The sequence below is a fragment of the Zonotrichia leucophrys genome, chromosome 4 (assembly GCF_028769735.1).
Source record: "Zonotrichia leucophrys gambelii isolate GWCS_2022_RI chromosome 4, RI_Zleu_2.0, whole genome shotgun sequence".
Classification (NCBI taxonomy): Eukaryota; Metazoa; Chordata; class Aves; order Passeriformes; family Passerellidae; genus Zonotrichia; species Zonotrichia leucophrys.
Window position 1 is genome coordinate 7,253,118 of NC_088173.1, and position 22,374 is coordinate 7,275,491.

General features: G+C 38.2%; 1 protein-coding gene across 1 annotated transcript in view; it reads right to left on the reverse strand.

The window, feature by feature from the left end:
- The window catches only part of CORIN (corin, serine peptidase), a 116,015-nt gene that overhangs the window by 37,943 nt on the left and 55,698 nt on the right, over positions 1 to 22,374 (reverse strand). The window contains exons 5-9 of the mRNA XM_064710351.1: positions 18,884 to 19,065; positions 9,326 to 9,439; positions 4,590 to 4,697; positions 2,952 to 3,062; positions 2,268 to 2,384 (exon numbers count right to left, since the gene is read on the reverse strand). Of these exons, the coding sequence (XP_064566421.1) occupies positions 2,268 to 2,384; positions 2,952 to 3,062; positions 4,590 to 4,697; positions 9,326 to 9,439; positions 18,884 to 19,065 (632 nt within the window). The remainder of the gene's footprint in view (positions 1 to 2,267; positions 2,385 to 2,951; positions 3,063 to 4,589; positions 4,698 to 9,325; positions 9,440 to 18,883; positions 19,066 to 22,374) is intronic.

Below are 22,374 nucleotides of genomic sequence, written 5' to 3' on the forward strand. Positions count from 1 at the left end.
ATAGTGATTGACAATCTTATTTAACAGCTGCATCTGACTGCAAAATGGAACTTGAAAGGCAGGAAAAGCCTTTTGACTTCTAGAGCTATCCCAAATATTTACATTAAAATTGTTTTTAAAGTTTGCTCCAACTCCTTCCTATACTTTAAAAATCTCTGTGCTATAAGGTAGATTCTTTTGATCCTAGCACAAATAATGCTGAATTTCTACAAACACACTGTACCCTGTCTTTTGAAGAGATCACAGAAACAGTTGTGCATACATCTGTGTTAGATGTCTATTGTCACAAAGTGAATGAGAGCAGTACTCATAGACAGATGCATTAAATTTCCTTAAGGCATGCAGTGAAGGAGAACACTTTTCTCTTCCAGATAGAGATAGCAACAGTCACTTGTAATATTTGAATGTATACACTGCCACTAGGACACAGGATCCTTTTACAGGCAAGGGGAAGTCAGTACACCCTGACCTCAAACTTCCATGCTGATTTCTCATATTTACTGTGTTTGTAACAAAACCAGTACTCCAGACTCCATTAGGTGTAACTCCACTGACTCTGACAGACATATCCAAAATTTAAAAATTTTATTTGTAGAGTAGAAAAGTCTTTGTAATAAGTGCATGTCCTACTACATTTTTTTGCAGTTGCAGGAAACAACAAAATATTAAAAAATTTACTATTGTAAATTACAAACAAGAATTCTGCCTTGCTTCTGCATTGACTTTGCAAGGAAATAAAGATGACTGAAATCTAAATTCTGCCAACACATTCCCATGCAAATTAGGATGGATGGGATATGGTTGCCTAAAGAAAGAATTTTTCTCTACACAATACTGCAAAATACTGAATAGAACTTTTGCACATTGAAGAATTAATAACAAAAATTAGGAAAATGTTTGTATTTAAAAGCTCTGCAGTTTAATGGCAAGCAGAAATAATGTAGTGATAATTATCACCCCATACTACTGCTTGAATATTTCAACCTATACCTATTCATCATACCAAAAAAAGATTTTTAACCATTGCTTCAACATCAAAAGGGAAAAAAGAGGCAGTGAGAACAAAATACATCACTGGCTTCTAGCCCACACCATGTAAGACAAAGGAAGGATAAAAGAATTCATAGGATAAGACTGAGACTGGACATCAAAAAAGAAGAGTAAAAGGTGAACATTTTGTGAAAGTGCACAGTCAGAACTGAGGAGAAAAACTTGTTTCTGGGTTTTAAGATTGCCACAGTCACAACTAGAAGATACTTCATGCAAGACCTTTATATTATGTCAACATTTTTCTGTTTCAGCTTCAGCTTCTCAGGTATTTTTTGGAATGAAAGTACTTAAATTGGAGTAGGAAGATCCCAAGAACTTTCCGTGAAAAGAAGGGATTGAGTAACATGCTTATGAAAGGATTTCTTTTAGACTGGTTTCCTAAAGAAACAAGGCTTATATAATCACACTGTGTGTCTATTTTATGATAACAGGTCTTTTCTACTCTAATAACTATTAAATAGCCTGTCCTATTAAGCACTACACTTGCCAACATTAGCTTTCTGCATAAGGTCAACTATTTAAATTTATTTAAAATAATTAATTTAAAATTAATTTTTAAAAGACATTAATAATTCTTGCATTAAAGGAAGGCTGCAATCTGAACCTATACCTTACCAGGAATAAGAGAATTACATATGAAAAATACCTTCAAATTCTGAAATCATCATAACGGCATTGCTTTCTGAGTGTCTTTGGAAAACCATGTTCTGGGGCTCCAGCCATTCCTTAGTTTCCTCTTCTCTCATAGAGTCCATAGTAAGATAGCTATCAAGCAGCCTTGAAAACTCATGTTCTCATAAATTTTCCCTTAGTCACACTAAATCTTTAGTTTACTCACGAAAACATTCTTTCTCTGATTCCCAAGTTCTGATAAAGAAAAGGATTTTAATGAGAAAATTCCTCCTCAAATGACATCAGTTCCTGTAACAGTAGATTCTCATTGCTCCAAACAATGTATTTCAAGTGACAGCTAATTATATCAGATAACTAAATACTGTGCTAAATATCACCCCCACTTCTTCACTTTTTAAAATAATTTTAAGTACTAAAATAAGTCTGCTTACAAGTGCCTGTGTGAAAGCACACACCAAGCAGCCTTAGCAAGAGTTATTTGAAGAAATAAAGTAATTTGTCAGACAGCTTTAGCTAAAGGCACTGTGGAACATAGCAGTCAATGGTAGGTTTAGTGAGAAAAGTAAAATGAGGCATATCCTTACTTTCACTGCAGTTTTCTTCATCACTTCCATCTTTACAATCATTATCTCCATCACACTGGAATGCACTAGGAATGCACTGCCCATTTCTGCACTCCACCAGACCCTGACTGTGACATGCTAGAGAGACAAAAAACATTAAAAAGACAATATTCTGAGCTCAGTGACAAAAATACTAAAAAGACAATCAATGAGCTCAGTGAAGCTCTGCACTATATCTGAACATCACACTGAAGTTATTTTAGGAGGAGCTGATAACAGTGCTTAGCACTGGAGAACCAGAAGGCATTTCTCATTATGTGTCAGCTAATTTTCCAATAGCTGCACTGATCTTTACCTGCAGAGACTGACACTATAAATGTCAGGCATTAGCAACAGCCTGAGATGAAAACTTAGCTTCCCCAAGGAAAAAAATGTACACAATTTTTACTCAAATAGTGGGAACATTACAATTAACAAAAAGCTAATTCTGTAATTAACAAGAAGCTCTAACACAAAGCAATGCTTTACTTCTTAACAAAGGCAAGAAATATTTAGTTTGCTGCTGCTGTCTACTGAAAACAGACATTTGTCAAGTGTGAACTTCTGAAATAAAATAAGTTTATAGTTTTGCTTTCTTTTTTTTTTTTTAGGTTTTTTTTAGTTTTCAAAGAAAGAAAAAACAATTTAGAGATTAAGGGAACTTACAGCAATTGATCTCATCTGATTTGTCTATACAGTCATGGTCACCATCACATACCCAATCAGCTGTTATACATCTCCCCTCTCCACACTGGTGATGTGTCACTGGATTGCAATCTACATAAAACGCAAATTTGAAGAAAGAAAAAGGATGCTAAGTTACTATTTGTATATTTTATATTACTGATCCATTGTTCTATGCTTATTAGCTAATCTTATTAATGACGCTTTTTGCATTAATAAATTATATTAAGAATTTTTTTCTATCTGCAGACTTTTATTATTAATTGTATTGCCTGTATAGTGATGTGCTCATTCCTTTTCCCAGCTGCACAGCTGTGACTATTTGCAAATAAACAAGTTTCTAAGATTTGTTAAGCCCGTTAGAAGATCTGGCACACCATCTCAGGGAATGGTTTCATTAACCAACATTTTCAGTAACCATCAGAGAAAATAATTTCTATTTATCTATTTATCTATTTATCTTTTTACTAAGACATTCACAAAATATTTCTCAAGTTCAGAAACTATATTTTTTGCATGTACTTTGAATTTTCCATAAGAATTATCTACAAAGAAATCATTCTAATTGTCATCTTACTCTTTCTGCCTAAATGCAAAAAGAGCCTTATGCTGAGCACACTGACTTTACACCAAAACAGAGAGAATAGACACAGTCCACTCCTCCAAAACCAATTATAGCATGTACAAAAACTTAGATTTTAAAAATTGTATAGAAAAAACCTATGTCAAGGTAGGAAAGATAGGAGAGAGATCAACATTTGGAAAAACTTAATCATCTTTAAACTAAGATTATTTATGGAAAAGAACCCACTACATAACCAAAACTGACAAGAAAATATTGAAAAGTCTTAGAGTGTGCTGAATTTGAAGAAATTTTAAAAAATCTCAGAAAAAAATGTGCCTTAATTTTCAGTTTTTATATTCTCTGTGTTCTTCCTTAGAAAAGCATATGGAAAAAAGGGAGAAATAATATTTTAACTGTCAAAAATTATTTTAGAAAACTTAATTGTTCTCAGGTGTAGTAACAGAACCAAAAGTTAGTAAAAATCAGGCTGTCTACATTTCCCAATATTTACATGCTAAGATTATTCTTTTTTAATTTCAAAACTTCATTGATTCAAAACTTCTCCTATGGAAGTTAAGTATAGGTAGATACATATGGTAGGTAGGTAAGTGTCATGAAAACATGGAAAGTTGATTGACAAGACAATTTGAAAGAAACAGAATTTGATAATCAAAACATACAACTTCACTATCAATCTTATGTAAAAACACTTCAGCTGTAAAACAGTTGGCACCAGCAGTGCCCTCATGTAGTCTGCTTTACTCCCAATTAAATTCAGTCAAGCTAGCAACAAAGCATCTTTTGGAATTAGTTTAAAGCAAGTTGAAAATAGTAGTATTTCTTATAAATACCAAACCCTTCAAGATTTGGATTGATTCAGAACTCTCCTTTAAACCGTTTCAAATTTCATATATTATCTGTGAGCTGTTTTCACTGTGTTCAAATGCAGTAAGAACAGGGTATATTACTCCTTCAGTAGTTTAAGGAAAAGGTTTACTGGGTTAGACAGTCCTGATATTTTAAAGACTTTAGAAAAGCACATAACTTTCATTTACCACAATTTTGCTCATCACTAAGGTCTCCACAGTCATCATATCCATCACAAACAAAGGTGTAATTGAGGCATTTTCCCGTGTCACAACGAAATACATCATTGCTGCAATCTACAAAACAAAGCATGTAAAATGTGAAGGTTGCATTGGAGCATTCATATAAACTATGAACCCTGTACTGACTACAAACCAGATTAGCTAAAGAGACCTTAAAACTTACAGCTCTGCATTAATACTGGTGTTTACCAGTTTATGACAAACTAATCTGGAAGAATATGAAAAATCAAAAGCCATTTTTAGAAATTTTTACTCTCTCCCTGCCAGGTGTTTTTTTGACCAATACCGTAAGGAGAGAGTGCTCTGGCTGCACATAGGGACCTAAATGTTTAATTAATTTATAGACATAAAAGTTCTCAAGAAATGTTGTAGGCATCACCATTGCATATTACTAGGAAAATCCTGACTACCTGATGTGGCTGTTAAGTGGAGATGAAGATTCTAACAGCAAAATCAAGATCCCTAGACCCTACTTTTGAACCTGCCTTTGGTCTTACAATGGTTTCAAATGAGCTTTATGCTTAACACACTTTGGAGCTCAGGAGATCTAGCCTGGTGCCTTCTCATCATGGAACTCTTACTGTCAGCACTGGGTGGGTTCAACATTTTTTCTCCATGACTGGATGCATCAGCAAAACCTGCCAGATATTCTCTGAGAATAACCATAACACTTGAATAATATCAGGTTCAATAAAAATATGGAATCTTTGTTGTAGCTGAAAGGGTTGAAGAGAAATTATGGTTTGTGGTATCTGGTCCCATCAGTAATAACTTTTGATTTCAAGCATACATCTAGGAAGGGACAAGACAGTTTCACTGTCTTCTTCTAGACCTTTCCTTGACCTCTAGCTTTCCAGGGAGAATGCCAAGACACAGAACAACGAGGTGGACAACACTGCCTTCCTGGTGGAGCTAAGCCACGGGAACGAAGGAAGTCCTTTGTGCCCATTTTTACTGGCATATGTGGGCATTTTAAATTAATTATTCCCCAGAAAACAGAGAGGAGCCCAAAAAGCAGGGACTGGAACCAAAGTGCCTCCTTTCTTCTGAGATGATCAACCACAAAACAACAGAATCAGGCTACCACTTCCCCCTCTCCTCTTGTGACTCCTGTGTTCATGACTGCACACTGGTTCCCCTTTCAAAGCAGGGTATCCTTCTAAGGATATTACACAGAAAGGTGCAGAACTCTTCCAGGAGGTGCAGTGGGGTTTCTACCCCTTCATATCAATGTCAACCAAGTGTTTCACTTCCTAGGTGAGAAACAACTCTGGAACTTGAACATGAGTCACTTCCTCTCCTTCCCCCACAGAAGTATTAGTGCTTTCTTCAAGTTTCACATTATCTTAGAAGGTCCAAACAGAATTTATAGCTTAATAAGAAGGAAATGCTTCAGGATATGAAGTAAAATAATATGGCTGAGCCATTAGCTACATACTCAATGGTTAATTCAACTTCAAAAAGAACCATTATTCATAAAAGAGGGAATAACAAAAACCCCACAGTAAAAGAAAATAAATTTTAAGTTCTTGCTTCCTGTAAGCAGACCAACACCCCGCTGAGAGTAAATTCTAAACATCACTTGTTTTGAATATGCAACAGCATGAAGTGGTCTGGTAACCTTCAATCTTACTGATCAGTTTGTAACTCTGACAGTTTCTGCGCTTCTTCCACTGCTCCTCCTGCAAATGAAACAAAACTGCCTTTTTCTATGTTATTTCCTCTGGATAAATTTACTGTTTGACTTCCATTCATATCCCCATTCCTGTGTCCATCCATACCTCTGAAGCTGCTGCAGTGTCCTTCAGGGCAGACAACCCACAGGCCCACACAGACAGGGTAAACAAAAAGAATACAAACTTCCTTGCAGGGAAAGAAGATTCACTTGATGAAAGTCTAACAGCCTTAATATACATTTTCTTCAAGATATTAGCAATAATGCATTGTAAAGGTAGTTGGTTACTCTGTTAAGTAAGATGGGCACTTGGCAGCTGCCACTTGTAAAAGGCTCAAATTTTATAAATTATGGGGATATCCCCATTTACACAAAAATTAAATACAATTTTACTTGTACTCCAATTTTACTGTACTTCACTAAACACAAATGAAGCCTTGGGAATCTTCTGCATTCAACAATTTGGCCCTGAGATAAGCTCAATTGGTTAAACCATGGTGGAAAAGCCAACGTGGCAGGTTTGATCCCTGTATGGTCCAGATCCAAAAGGACCTGCTGCACATGGGTCTGGGCAAACCCCCACAACAGCTCTAAACTGGAGAGAGATGGATTTCATGGGTGGACTGTTTGGTGGATAAGGAATTGGTTGGATGATCATGTCCCAAGGGTCAATAGCTCAGAATCCCAAAGAACATCAGTGACCAGTGGTGTCCCTTGGGGCTCTTTACCGGGACCAGCGTTATCTAATGTCTTCATTAATAACACAGACGAAGGAATGAAGCACAGCCTCAGCAAAGCTGCAGGAGAGAGGAGAGATGGTGTGGATGTCAAGCTGAGTGGTGTGGTTATCACACCTGAAGGACAAGATGCCATACAGAGGGACCTGGACAAGCTCCAGAAGTGGGTGCATGGGACTCCTGTGGTCTAGCAAGATCAAGTACAAGGTGCTGCACCTGGGTCAGGTGTCAACAACCCAGGTATCAACACAGGCTGGGGGATGAACAGATGGAAAGCAGCCCTGACAGAAAACTTGGGGGAACTGGTAGCTGAGCAGCTGCACATGAGTCAGCAATGTGCACTTGCAGCCCAGAAAGCCAGTTGTATCCTGGGCTGCATCAGAAGCAGCGTGGCCAGAAGGCTGAGGAAGTGATTCTGTCCCTCTGCTCTGCTCTTGTGAAAGCCCACCTGGAGTGCTGCATCCAGCCCTAAGTGCCGCAGCACAGGAAAGACATGGACCTGTTGGAAGAGGTCCAGACAAGGCTACAAAATGACCATAGGGATGGAACAGCTCTCCTTTGAAGAAAAGCTGAGAGAGGGCTGCAGTTGTTTCTCCTGGAGAAAGAGCGGCCTTTCAGCACTTTAGGGAAGCTTATAGGAAAGATGGGGACAGACTTTTAGCTGGGCCTCTTGTTATAGGACAAGGAGTAATAGTTTTAGAAGAGGGTATTTTTAGACTAGACATAAGGAATAGATGTTTTACAATGAGGATGGTGAAACACTGGAACAGGTTACCCAGAGGAATGGCAGACACCCCATTCCTGGAAATATTCAAGGTCAGCTTGGATGGGACTCTGAGCAGTCTATTCTATAATATTATGAGGTGACTTAAGACTTTGAGAAGGGCAAGGACTGCAAGAAACACAGCATCTTTTATCAGGCAAGCTTTCAGGCAAACAGGTCTTCCTTCAGTTTTGCTCTTCCTGCTGTGTAATTCAGGAAAGTCTTATTTGACCTCCACACCCTCTCCTCGACTCCTACCAAGCATCCTAATGAAGGATGCCCTCTGCATATAAACCCTGTATCATTAAACACACAGGTGTCCTTTCAAAGGTAATACTAGCTCCTGAAATTTATGCTTGTTTTTTCAAGACATGTAACATGTCTTTTTCAAGACATTTTTACTACTAATTTCTTCTTTCCCCATTTCTAATAGAACTTGAGAGCCATATTCTCACAGGCATTTTTAAATTTTTTAGCTTACTTTAAATCTAAAGCTAACGCTGACATGAAAAATTAGAAAATAAAAACACACAATACTTTTTACATAATAGACATTATCTCACCCTCCAAGAAATTAATTTTAGGCTATTAAAGGAAATGCAAGCTCTAGGCTTATTCATACTGAGACCAGGAGGAAATTGCTGTCCTCATTTATTCCTTGGAGTATCCCAGATAAAATCTAACAACAACTTCCTTAAAAGCAGCTCTGTGAGTCTTGGAATGCCCAGGCTCTTAAATCACTAATAAGAACTAATCTTTGAGTTGAGTCTAAACTGCACAGTCTGACATTTTTCAAAGTCTGAATGAGAAATCCTGTTTTGTGGTATCATGTCCTGTATAGTCCCCATTTAGTAATTTTTCCACATATTCCTCTGTTCTTTTTCCTCTTGCCTTCTCATTGTTTTCTTAAGGTACATTTGCTCCACTTCTCTAAAGGTGTTTGTAGTTCAAGGTGTTTTGTTAACCAAGAAAAACACAAAGGAACTCTAAAGACAAGCTCTACCACAGACAAATACATGAAAATTAAGCTATCACATATGTACGTTCTGCTGCAGCACATACTGGGATTAATTTAAATAAATCGCATCCAGGGTTAAGACCAAGAGAACTTTCTAAACAGATGATCTTGCATCTAGTCTAAAATCAATGCCAAGGCCCAGGATAAAGCTACAACTAACAGTTTGCAGCTGATTATCAGAATTGCTCCTTTCTGATGTACACTACTGATTCACTAAAAAAAAAAAAATCCCAAAAAGAAAAAAAAAACAACAACAACAAAATACTTCTTATTTCCACAAAGCTCCCTCACTCCCACAAGGTATAAAATTTGATAGATCAAAAGCACATGCTGTGGCCTTAGTGAGCAAAGCTAAACATAGTCCAAATGTCAATATATGCAAACACTACGCAAAGTTCCTGTTCTGTGCCAACAGCCTGCTTCAGCTTCCAGGTTTCCCTGAATGGATTCAGTACTTCAGCAGAACACTGCAAGGTTTAAGAAACTTACTACAATGGACCTCATCACTCCAATCATCACAGTCGTTGTAGCCATTGCACTGCAGTTTCCCTGGGATGCAAATCCCACTGGCACACATGAAACTCTCCTCTCCTCCACACAGTGCTGTAAGAGAGCAGAAAAGACAGAATGTGGAGAAAAAGCATTAGCATCAACACTACAAAGTTAGTGATACTACAGTCTTACAAATGTTAAACTGATATTCAATCCCCCACAGGGGCTGAAATGTATTTCCAATTTGGAAAACATTAGGATAGCTCTCAGAGGAACATCACTGAATGCAAGAAGGTCAAGAGGAAAACCTAAAAGAGAAAAAAATCTCAATTTTTGAGATAGCACGAAGCCATTTAAGATTTCTATCAGTGAACAACCCATTTTAAAAGACCTCAACAAGCAGTCATGAAAGGACTACTACACCTGTTAAATCTGCCCTGGGATGAAGGAAGGAGCCTTACATGCTCATGTGGAATATGCCCAAAACATATCATAATTTCTGCTTAAGGCTGGCTTTACTGTACAGCCCTTTGGTACTTCTCTCATTTGCCAAACTAATAGTTATACAGTGGATGCCCTGAGGTACCACTTAGCACTGGGCATGCTTCTTCAGTGCTTTTCAAAAATGACAAATAGCTCCAGCTTGCACTGGCTGCACATTAAACAATTTACCCAGATTTTTAGCTTTATTATTGGTCCTAGAATAGCAGTCTTTTCTATCACACTATGGCAATGTCTCCACACACAAACATACACACTCTCAGCACCTTCACTGTTAGCTTTAAGTTTTGTCAGCAGGAGATTATTTTTTTCCAACATATTTACCTTCTTTTCTAAGCGTCACTATTATTTTATTATCCCCAAGATACAGGGCAAACCTAGACTTAGTCAAGTGAAACACACACTCTTTATGGAAAATTCATTTGTAATAACAACTTTTGAATAATTTCAAAATCTTTTCCATTACATTTCTAGGTGTACTGTTCACTTGGACAGCAAATAATTTTGATTTTGCAATACAAACATCATTTTCTAGTTGGATAATGAGAACATGGTTATTGCAGTGAAAGCTGCTTATGCAATGTATTTTAAAGGAGGTAAACTCCTAACGCTAACTTTAATGAACAGTGCCCAAAATACTAATTAGGTGCCGTAATACTAATTTAAACCAAGTATTTTCAACTGGTTTGTGCCATTTAATGTTTGTGACTCTTCATCAGTGACAAGGTAGTGCAAAACCACAAGCATCATCATTTTTCACACCCTAATGATGTGCTCCTCAGTAAGCTCCCTCACACTGTGTGCTTGGACACATTTCCTAACCTGTCACTGAACAGTAACAGCCTCATCAGTATTCTACCAGTTTTGGAAGGGTATTATGAACTGCAAAATACAATGGGCTTAAGACAAACATGAGATCAGATAACAGTCACAGTCTCATTTTATAGCATGAAAAATGAGGCAATGAGATATTAAAGTGAACATTATGAGGACTAATGAGTAATAACATCTAAGACACAAAAATCAGAATGTGATTTTTTTTGGAGGGTAGAGACTGATGTCATTTTCAAAGACCAGCTCTTGTTGCCTTTACTTGTAGATGCAAATGTCTCAATTGCAAATAAACTCCAGCTATACAAATGAAGAGCCCAGTTAGCTGGAAGTGTTCAAAGAACAGTAGAGAAAATTTTTATTCAAGTGCCTTGTTCAGCATGGTCATTGCAACAGTGACAGGGCAAGAATCTCACTTCACAGGATAATGTCACACTTCATTATGAGCTAATCTTTTTATCTCTCCAGTTCCCTGCCCTATACACTGCACCTCCTGATTTCTGTGGTCACTAAGCTCTACAGGGCCCCCTGGAAACAACAGACCTCCTTGGTATGGAAGTACTGGTTCCCTAGACACCAGAGTTTTTCCCACAGATGATGATGTCAGGTAAAAGTACAATATGACAGTATAATCAAAATTTTGTAATTCATTTTACAAGAAAGGCTCTTAGAGGTTGGAGAGGCAACTTTACCTGACGGGTAATCTTACATTCTTATAACTTGGCTTTCACACAATTTCCTTCATGTTCAAAAAGGAAAAGAGCATAAATAGCTCAAAAAGAACCATCTTGATTTGCTTTGATGGAGATCTCCATCAAAGATCTTCATTGGTACTAAGACTGCAAGAGTAATGGACTCCTATCTTTTGTGTGAATATGCCAGTCGGCCTGAGAGAATGGAAGTTAACAGCAGGAATATCAGACAACTTTTCTTACAGATCAAAAGAGAAAAGGTTCTAGGGTCCCATATTCATTTCTGGGCTATGAAAAAGTGTGTAGAAGCACTTATAAGTCATCCTGACTCTGCCTCCTTAATACATCTCTGTCTTGTTCTGGTCCTATCCCAAACCACTTCTCCATTTCTGCACACCTAAAGTGATCATTTTGCTGTTTATCTTGTATGTTATACAAAAAACAAGGGGAAGAGTGAAATTAGTTTTCTTTATCTCTCAGTTTTAGCTTCCAGCGGCAATCAGATGGAATCTTTAGAAATTTTAATCTCACCTCTAGCAGTCTTCTAATAGGTAATGACTGGATATGTTTGGTCCAGGTTCAGGGCAAGGAGAGTACAGACACTGTGGACAGTACCTCCAATTAATGGAATTTCTGCTTTCTACCAAGCTTGTGCAAGAAGTTTCCAGCAGGTTGAAAACCGTTCCATCATACCTCCAAAGATCAGATTTTAATGGAAATTATAAAAGCCTTATCTAATGCTGTAAAGCAAACACTTTTCTTGAATGCTAAATTTTGATCTGAAGCCTAGTGGATTTAGGTTTGCAACCATTTATAAGACTTTACCGAACACAGGCTACACACTCAGAAACCCTGGTACTATAAGAAACAAAGTAGCAGCAGAAGAAATGATGTCTGAAATAGATGTCTGAAATAGGAAAAACACAGACCATTCCACTCAAAATTATTACAAATGGCAAAGGTGTTATTCTAAAGAAAGATGATGGTAAATGTTAATTACTGATACCTCTGTAAATAATTTACACATTTAATAATAAAACCACGCAAATATACACACACACAAACTCCTGAAGAAGAATGTTATGTAAAATAAGCCCAAATAAAATGGAAGCAATCCTTGCTAATAGAGAAACTTGTTTGTTTTACTCCTTATCCAGAAAGTTTTACAATCTAGATTAGCTTCCAAAATCCTGGACTAAACACCAGGGGCAGTAAAAAGTATTTAATTTCACCTGTGTCTGGTGTACTATCAAAAGTGCCTTTGAGGAGGCAAGACCATTTATTTGCTGTACTTTCCAACTAGATTACTGGAATGTCATCTATAGAAGATTATGTGGAAAGGTCCTTGGAAAGCTGCGGAGAGCACAGACTGAAATAAAGATTATTTTACCAGATTGACATCTGGTTGCATTTCAAGGTACAGCAATAGATAAAGCATTCTACACAACTGTGAAAATGACCATGGAAAGTGCTGCCAATTTTTTTTTCAAAGCAAAGAGGAGACCACATTTACTACCTAATGCTATGCAAGAAGTAAGAGGTATTAAAACAAGCAAAGGCAGTGCTCTTCATGCAATAGACTGACAAGCTGTAACATTCTGGAACACAATACTATGGATGCTAAAACGTACACAGACCCATGTAACAAAGGGACACATTAACTGAATAAAAATCTATGGCAGGTCACAAATTACAGAAGAATCCTTGAATCTCATGGATTCTTGGATGGAAAATGCAGGAGAATTTGGAAAAGTCCTGCCACATAGTCTTGGCCTGTTCTCCTTTTCTGGGCATTTGATTTCCTCAGCTTTTGGAGTCAGAATTATAAAACAGATGCACTTTTTCTTTACCCAGTATAGTCATAACAGCACAATGGAACACAGAGGAATCCCTGTATTCTCTCACTTTTAGATTTTCATCACCTGCTTCCTATACCATGTATGTACCCAGCAGTACAGTGTATGCATCTTGTTGCTGTCAATTCTAGAAAGTTTTGATCACACTATGATCACAATCATGGAATTAGAAAAGCTGGCAACTCCTTACCCCCAGGTAATTGTTCATTTCTCTATTTCCTTAGGATGCAAAATCCTGTGGGAGAAAAAAGACAAAAGACCTTTTTCTTTCACTCAAGTGATGTGGCCTAAAAAGGCCACATAATAAACTCCAAGCTGGAAAAGAAACAGGCAAAAAACAGGCACACAGGCAGAATAGGAGAATAAAAACCAGAGAAAACAACAAAATATAATGCAGGATCTACAGAATTAAAGAACGATTTGGTGGAGGAAATAGTTTAAGCAACCATGTGTGTTTCTTCACACGAAACAATACGACAATCCTGAAAAACATTTTGTTTTCCTCAAAAAATTATTCCACTATTGCTGGTTTTGCAGCTGCTCAGCATCAATGTTACACATACACAAATCATCGTTTCACTGCATTAAGTAAATGCAAGGGCACAATGAAAGATAGTGCATCTGCCTGATTTTAAAAGCTTTTTCTCAGAAAAATTATCTACTGGATGTATATAATTATATTGCCTATTGAAAAATAAATACCTGTTGCAATAAGGGATTTGAACTCTCTACACAAATTATTCCTCAAAGATAATTCTATTAATCAATGCCAGTTTGAATGAAGCTAGGGGTGACCTAATTGCAGCCTTCCAATACCTGCAGGGAGCCTACAAGAAAGATGGAGAGGAACTTTTTATAAGAACAAGTAATAATGGGACAAAGGGAAAGGCTTCAAACTGAAAGAGAGTAGATTTAGATTAGATATTAGGAAGAAAATCTTTACTGTGAGGGTGGTGAGACACTGGACAGGTTGTGCAGAGAAGCTGTGGATGCCCCATCCCTGGAAGTGTTCAAGGCCAGGCTGGATGGGGCTCTGAACATCCTGGTCTAGTGGAAGGTGTAACTTACTATGGCAGAGGGGTTGGAATAAGATGATTTTAGGGTCCCTTCCAACTCAAGATCTCATGACAATGAAGTGCAGTTCAGGCCACAATGAAGTGCAGTTCAGGCGCATCACTTCTTTAACAGAGACAGACATTAATTCATAGTGTCTCTTTAGCAAAAACACAGAAGTGAACAATGTCTCATAACTCTATACTGTAATTTACATAGTTTTGCAGTATAAACAGTAGAAGCATCATATTCACTGCTGCTTTTGAAAGCATTTTACAATTCAAATTAAAAGAAAAATAACTTCAGGGCTCTTTTGTGAGCTCCATGTTAATCTAAGTCAGATTTTTGCTTTGCTTTACTTCTCATTCAAGCTACTGGTTTTTCTTCTGATATGGTATTAACACCAACAGTTATGCTGGCTGGTCAAAGCTAATAAAATAACATTGTAAACAGGGTCAGTTGAGAGAGAGAGTAAAGCAGAGCTGAATTTTTTCTGTGAGTAGGGATATGAGTATCAGCCCTCAGGAAGGTTTCTGGGATTTCTTCCCCCCAGAATGGATTATTGGTCACATGTGGAGTGAATTACTGATAATGCCTCCTGCTCACTCCCTTACATGCTCATAGTTCATTAAACTTATGAAACCACTTCAACCACCTACCTTAAATCTCAAAATACAAATTCTTACAACTATTATTAGGGTAGCTGATTTTCTCACCTACTGAGAATTCACTTGTGTAAACAGGTACCAATATGAAGGATATCAGCCTTCAGACCTGCAACTTCTTCTCAGTGACTCAGAGAGTGACTGAATGACTCAGACATTTTACATTCAGATGTTCTTACTATAATGGCATGGCTTGAATTTTCCAGTATAATCAGTACATCTGTATTCACATCAGGGATGCATTTCATAATAGATTCCCCACAGTGGTATTGTACACTCAATTTCCAATGCTTGTGGAGCTAAATTTTAGACACAGATAAATATTACCCATGACACATGGACCAGTATGTATCCTCAAGACAATCCCTATTCTAACCAATAAACATTTTTTAGAAGAACTGTTAACTGTTCCCAGGATAAATGCTCTAGATTCTAACTATAACATGACTCAACCATATTTTCTCCAACAGGGCTTGGAACTATGGCATTCAAGGATTTTTTGGAGTGACAATCTTCAATTCAGAAAATGTGGAGGATATGGAGTTTTTAGCCAAAATCAGACAAAAATAAGAGAAAACAAGGGAAAATTTTGTTTGGGATTGGGTGACTGGGTGACACTGTACAAGAATCTGTGAAACAAGCATGTACAGTAGTCAGACCTTAATTTTGATAAACCTAAGATATAACTAAAGATGCAAAAGAGAAGTACATCACACAAAACAGATTATATGCAAGGCATATGTGGGCAGGGAAGGATCCACTGCATGTAATCTGGAGGCACCAAACCCCAAAAGAAACCACAGAGTTGAGAAACAAACAGTCATAAGCCAAGGACATGCTCTTGACATTTCCAGGAACTGAACCCTGAGAGGAGTGTGAAAAGCAGTTTTTGCTGAGCACTAGATGAAAAGGGATTAGAACAGAGAATCAGACTCAGCTGTTTGGTTCTACTGTGGTCAGAGATGGAAATTCTCTTAAATATACAAAATGCAAAAATAAATATTCAAGAACAATACAGTTTATTTCTGTAGGATAAGCAGCAACTCTTACATTTTTCAGTCACAGAGGAACCACATTAGAACCATTCCTTCAAATAAAAATAAAGGTCAAAATATTCTCCTTATTCATAGAATCACAGAATGGTAGAAGGGCTTGGGTTGGAAGGGACCTTAAAAATCATCTTATTCCAACCCCTCCTCTGCCATGGTAAGTCACACCTTCCACTAGAACAGGATGCTCAGAGCCCCATCCAGCCTGGCCTTGAACACTTCCAGGGATGGGGCATCCACAACTTCTCTGAGCAGCGTGTTGCAGTGCCTCACCACCCCCACAGTAAAGATTTTCTTCCTAATATCTAATCTAAACCTACTCTCAGTCTGAAGCCATTTCCCCTTGTCCTGTCACCACATGTTTTTGTAAATAGCCTGTCTCCGTCTTTCTTGTAGGCTCCCTGCAGGTCCTGGAACACAGTTCAATCACAGTCTCTCATTCCACATGAAAACCATTCCTATCATCATGCATGATGAAAAATTCAATTTTAAAAACCCCTTTTGTTTTATACAACAAGATGTCAGAAACTGACAATAAGTAGAACAATAAGGATCTTCACAGTCTGTCAGGTAGGAGCAGCCAATCTCACATCTGGCTCTACAATTTTTCCCCTGGTAAGAAAAAGCACTGTGTACTTACCCATAATTTCTGCAGTTCACTACCAGATGAATACCAATCCTGTCATACAGATTATGGAATAATAATTAACCAGGCACTATTCTTAACAGCTCCTTCTCTAACAATAGTAAATATATTATTTTAGCCACAGGCTATTCTGAAACTGGAAAGTTTCATAAGTGACAAAATCTCTTCTGGTTTAGTCTTAGCTCAGCTCTCTAGATTTGGTGGGGCTTTTGAACACTGTGACCAGCTGTAACAAACAACGGTTACAGCAACCCTGTGAGCTAAAAGGACACTTTTAGCCCCACTTTACATAAGGAATTTGAGGCACAGAAAAAAAAAAATTATATTTACTTGCTTAATGTTCCAATTTAGAGAGATCTATTAGATCTATTTTTTTCAGCATACATATTATATATTTTTATCATACAGTTAACACACTGGTCCCAGCAGCTTTCACTACAGCAACTTGCACAAAATACCACAGGACTCTATAATAAAAATTTGTGGACAGTGTTCAATTTAACTGGCAGTCATTCAACTTCAACAAGACACAATCCTTAGGATCCTTCCCTACCTCAGCCAGAACAAAAAGTCCCACAGATGAAGGCAGATATGGACAACAGTCTCCTTTACTTCACAACTCTAAAAATTTGCCTTTACAGCTGGAGAGAATCCAGCTGGTAAAAGACTTGGTCTAATAATTTTAGGCTATATCATTATGTATACTCAGGAACTGCAAGGAGGTAGCCCAGGATACATCATCTATTTTAACTGTACCATTAACAAACATTCAAAGAAATAATTTAAAACTTCCCTGACCTTTTAAGGTAGATTTAAAGAATATATTCTCAGGGGTTTTTAATAAAAAATTGAAAAACAGTTTTCATCATACCATTTCTTCTTGTTTACTGTCACACAGAAGTCATTAACAAAGCTAGAAGCCAAAGATAGACTGTACAAGCCTCAGTCTCTTCATCTCACAGAACGCCTATCAACAGCAAAGTCTCAAATGCCAGCAAGGGAACTCCAGCAATGGGGTCAGTGAGAAAAAGTCAGGCTTACTGCTCTCAGCTGTGATCTCACCTCTAGATCTGGATCTAGAGAACACAGCAGCACCTCTGAGGAGATGGAAATGTCTTGTTTTTAGAGACTGGCTGGAAAGCTGCCCAGTGGAAAATGACCAGGGAATGCTGGTCAACAGCTGGCTGAACATGAGCCAGGGAGTGCCCAGGGGGCCAAGCAGGCCAATGGCACCCTGGCCTGTGTCAGCAACATTGTGGACAGCAGGACCAGGGCAATGACTGTCCCCTGCTGTACTTGGCACTGGTGAAACCACAGCTGGAATCCTGTGTTTGTTTTAGCCCTCAATACAAGAAAGACATTGAGGTGCTGGAGCATGTCTAGAGAAGGGCAACAGAGCAGGGGAAGGGTCCACAGAGTGCAAGTCTAAGGAGGAGTGGTGAGGGATCTGGGCTTACTTGGCCTAGGGGAAAAAATGCTCAGGGGAGACCTGATCACTCTCTACAACTGCCAGAAAGGAGGTTGTATAAAGGTGGTAGTGAGTCTCTTCCTCCAAGTAACAAGCGATATGACAGGAGGAAAAAGCTTCGAGGAGAACCAGGAGAGGTTTCCCATTTCTCCATGGGAAGGCTGGTCAGTCATGGGAACAGGCCTCCCAGGTAAGTGGTGTAGTCATCATCCCTGCAGGTATCTAAAAGATGCATAGGCATGACACTTAGGGACATGGTTTAGTGGTGGATTTGGCAGTGCTGAGTTAACAGCTGGACTGGATGACCTTCAATATCTTTTTCAAGATAAAAAATGATTCTATGACTTTATGTGTGGGCATATAAAGACCATGCTTTTTGAGAAGTTTACCTCTTGATGAGTTTTGGGCTCATTTTTACAGCAAGGATAAAGGAGATACACTTCAAATTTGGCCTGTGCATCGGGTTCCTACTGCAAATAACACACTTCTATTTATTAGAGCTAGCAAACAAAAAGTCAACAAACAGGTCATATTGCTTTCCTTGAAACAGCTCAGAATTTTTGATTTAAAATAAAAAGGCCTTAAAGCAACACAAGTCTGAAAAAAAATCAGCCTGAACAATTAAAGCACTGCAAACTATAATCAACTGACAACGAGACTTTATTACAGTAATAAGATGGAACATAGAACAATAAATAATACTTTCACCCCAGAGCTTTTCCTACACAGGAAGAAAATAAATTATTAAATGAAAACTCATAAACACAGTGTAACAGTTAAGAATGGAAACATACACTGCTTTCCTTTTTCTTGGTGTGGTGAGAAGCATACCCTTGTAGTGGTGTCATTCTCAGTTTTGTTCTGGAATTGAGAGCACTTCAAGAAGTCTGGCCAAGAAGCATTCACCATACCCAGGACTGGTTCACAGCCTTCTTTTGCTGCCTCACAAAACGTCCTGCAGGGCAAGAGGCCTCGACTAAAAACAAGAAACAGAGCAAAATTAAAAATTATTATTACTTTAGCAGTATGTGAGAACTTTTTACAAAGTGCAAAAAGTAATAATAAATGCTTTAGACAAATCTTGTGCTCTACAGGGCTACACCCATACCCTTACAGTGATTAAATTTTCAACCCAACATTTTTGCAGTTTATGTTTAAATGACTGCAGAACCTCTTAGGCTTTAGCAAATCAAGTTTGGCTTTATTAATAACCACTCACAATGCCACAGAAGAATCTTTTCCTGGTACACCACAGACATCTTTCTCTTTACATCTGACTCTCAGTTGTATCTACCCATCTCAAAACCATGGCTAGAATTCCATATTCAGTCACAAGGAAGTGGCCTGAACTGAAGAAGTTTACAGTACCTAAAAATTTACCAACTTAGTGTTTCATTTGACAGTAACAGAGAATAACATGGTACTTTTTAGCAACTGCGTGACATGGCAGAAACCATAAGAAAGAAATATAAAAGCTGCCAGAGCTGCCTCACCACAATGATAACTAAGAGTTTGATATAAAGCAATATTCACTTACATAAGTATTTGGAAGTCAGTACGGCTGCCTTTCTCTGCTTAGTATCTAGAAAGACAAGTGTGCTGCCAGTGTTGTTACTGAGTTCTTTACATACTCTGGCTGGAACCACTTTTTATAAAAGGCATTTTTAGAGATAAATTCTCCAAGTAATGCTTAGGAGTTTTACGCAATGCACTTCCCATGCTGAGTACTGAACTTATCTCAGAATCAAATCAAGGAATTTATCTCTAAAATTGTCTCTTGCAGCTTCTGGGATGGCAGATTATTGTTGCCTGCAAAGAACCATATATATTCCAAAATAGCCCTTCTCACCACCAGATTTTTTTATTGTGATCTGTTGAAAGATGGAAAATTTTTGCACCGAAGATCACCTATACAGCTGTGTACAAAACCAAGAATGGTTTCATCTGAGGACAGAAGAGCTGCCACTTATTAGTTCTGCACATTGTACTGGCAAACTAAGTTTCTCTGACTTGCAAAGGCTCTTCAGATAAAGATGTTCTGAAACACTCTTCTTCTTTTTACAGAACCTATTCAATATGCAGAGAAAGAAAGGGCACAAGAGCTCCTCAGCAGCCATTACTGCCTCCTATCTGGAGCCTGAGAAACTCCTTAAATAAAGGGGATTTGACAGGGCAAGTGACTGTCTCCAGACATTTTTAAGCTTTTCCTTCTTAGCTAACATACTAATAACACTTCTGGTTTGACAGAGGTTCCCTAGTACAGAAAAATGCCAAAAGAAATGCTGCTACTTACTAGAGAAGGCACTTGAATTTCAAAATATCTGTAAGAAATAAGATGTCACAAAACTAAAATGGAGTATTGATTTGACCTGTTGGTGATAACCCTGTATTTTATTCAATCTGATATGCTTAATTTAACATTCTGTTCATTTTTTGCAAAACAAAAAAATATGCTACAAACTGTATTAGAGTGAAAAGTATTGTAAGCAGTGAGTCTACCTCATTTACTGGTGCAATGGAGCATACCTGATGATCACAAGGAGTAATCTGAAGGCATTACATTTTGCTCAGTATATTTTTTGTTCTCAAAAAAAGTGTCAGTAGGGACATTACTTGAATTTAACAGGTCTCTGACAGAGATCTACTAATCACAGTTTAAACCAATCTGTACACATGATTTCTACCAATGGGAATGCTATTTGCAAAAAATCCCAAACAAATAAATAAATAAAGCATAAAGAGTTCTTGAGGACTCCCAGACTAAGTTTCATACAAGTCTGGAGTATTTGATATGATCTCTGTTTTTCCTGACCCACACTTAAATCATTAACTGTTAAAGCACCACACCTCAGCTATAGCCTGACATTTAACAACCAGACAATAGTAGCATGTGTATTTCAATATCTTCAAATGTAACTACAGAAAACTTCCATCTATATGGTTCCTTGTTTTCAAAGGTCTTTCAACATACTGGACATTCATTTAAATCAAAATTTAAAAAAAATAACATTAAAAAGTTAGATTAAAATATAACTATGCAGAGTTATACTTACGCATAATTGTTAAAAAGCTTCTAAAAATGTAATTTTTTCAGAATATCTATCTGCACATTGAATTCTTTACATCCGTATGAGGAAAAAACCCAAAAATACAAAAAGTTCACCTCTTTTATTTATATGGTATTGGATTTGCATGGCAAGGTGCTTGTAGTGGGAGGGATACAGGGGTGGCTCCTGTAAGAAGCTGCCAGAAACTTCTCCTGTGTCTGACAGAGCCAACTCCAGTCAGATGACAGACAGAACCACCACTGGCCAAAGCTGAGCCCATCACTGATGGCTGCTGTACCTCTGCAATATTTAAGGAGGCAGGGAAAAAAATCTGCGCAAGGCAACTGCAGCCAGGAGAAAGGAGTGAGAATATGGGAGGGAAGCAAGTCTAGATACCAAGGTCAGTGCAGCAGGTGGGGCAGAAGGTGCAGTCCCTGGACGACTCTACTCTGGAACAGGTGGATGCCCAAAGGAAGCTGTGACCCCCAGGGACCCCACGCTGGAGCAGTTTGCTGGCAGAACCTGTGACCCTGTGATGAACCAACACTGGAGCAGCCTGAAGTTCCTGAAGGACTGCACACTGTGGGAGGGACCCACACTGCAGCAGCTCATGAGGAACGCAGCCCATGGCAAGGATTCACAATGGAGAAGTTCCTGAAGGGCTGTGTCCCCCATAAGAGGGACCCCATGGTGAAGAGGAAGAGTGTGAGGAATCCTTCCCCTGAGAAGGAAGGAGTGACAGTGACAATGTGTGATGAACTGACCACAGGCCACACTTGAGACAGAGTAGGGATCCATCCTGAATTAGATGAAGTGTCTAACAACGGTGAAAAGTCTGTGAGGCCAAAGCTGAAGGAAAAACTCGTATGCCGAGACAGCAAGGAGACAGAGAAAGAAAAACAGAAAAGACCACGAGGTCAATTTGCCCCAACCTAGAAATTCCTTTGATAAAGAAGAACTGGTGCTAAATGTCATGCGGGATGAATATGTATGAACTTATTGTGAAACTGTATGCATATGCATTTGGAAGGGGGATAAAAGGAGGTCTGAAATTTTCAGGGGTACGCATGCCTTTTGAGGAGAATTTTCTCCGTATGCATCCGGCGCCGTAAATAAACATACCGAGCTTTACAACTTTTATAAAGTTGTGAGGTTTCTTCTTTCTCCGCAAAACACACTTGCCATCCCCTGCACCTCTGAAGGGAAGGGACAGGAGGTAGAGAATTCATGACCAAATT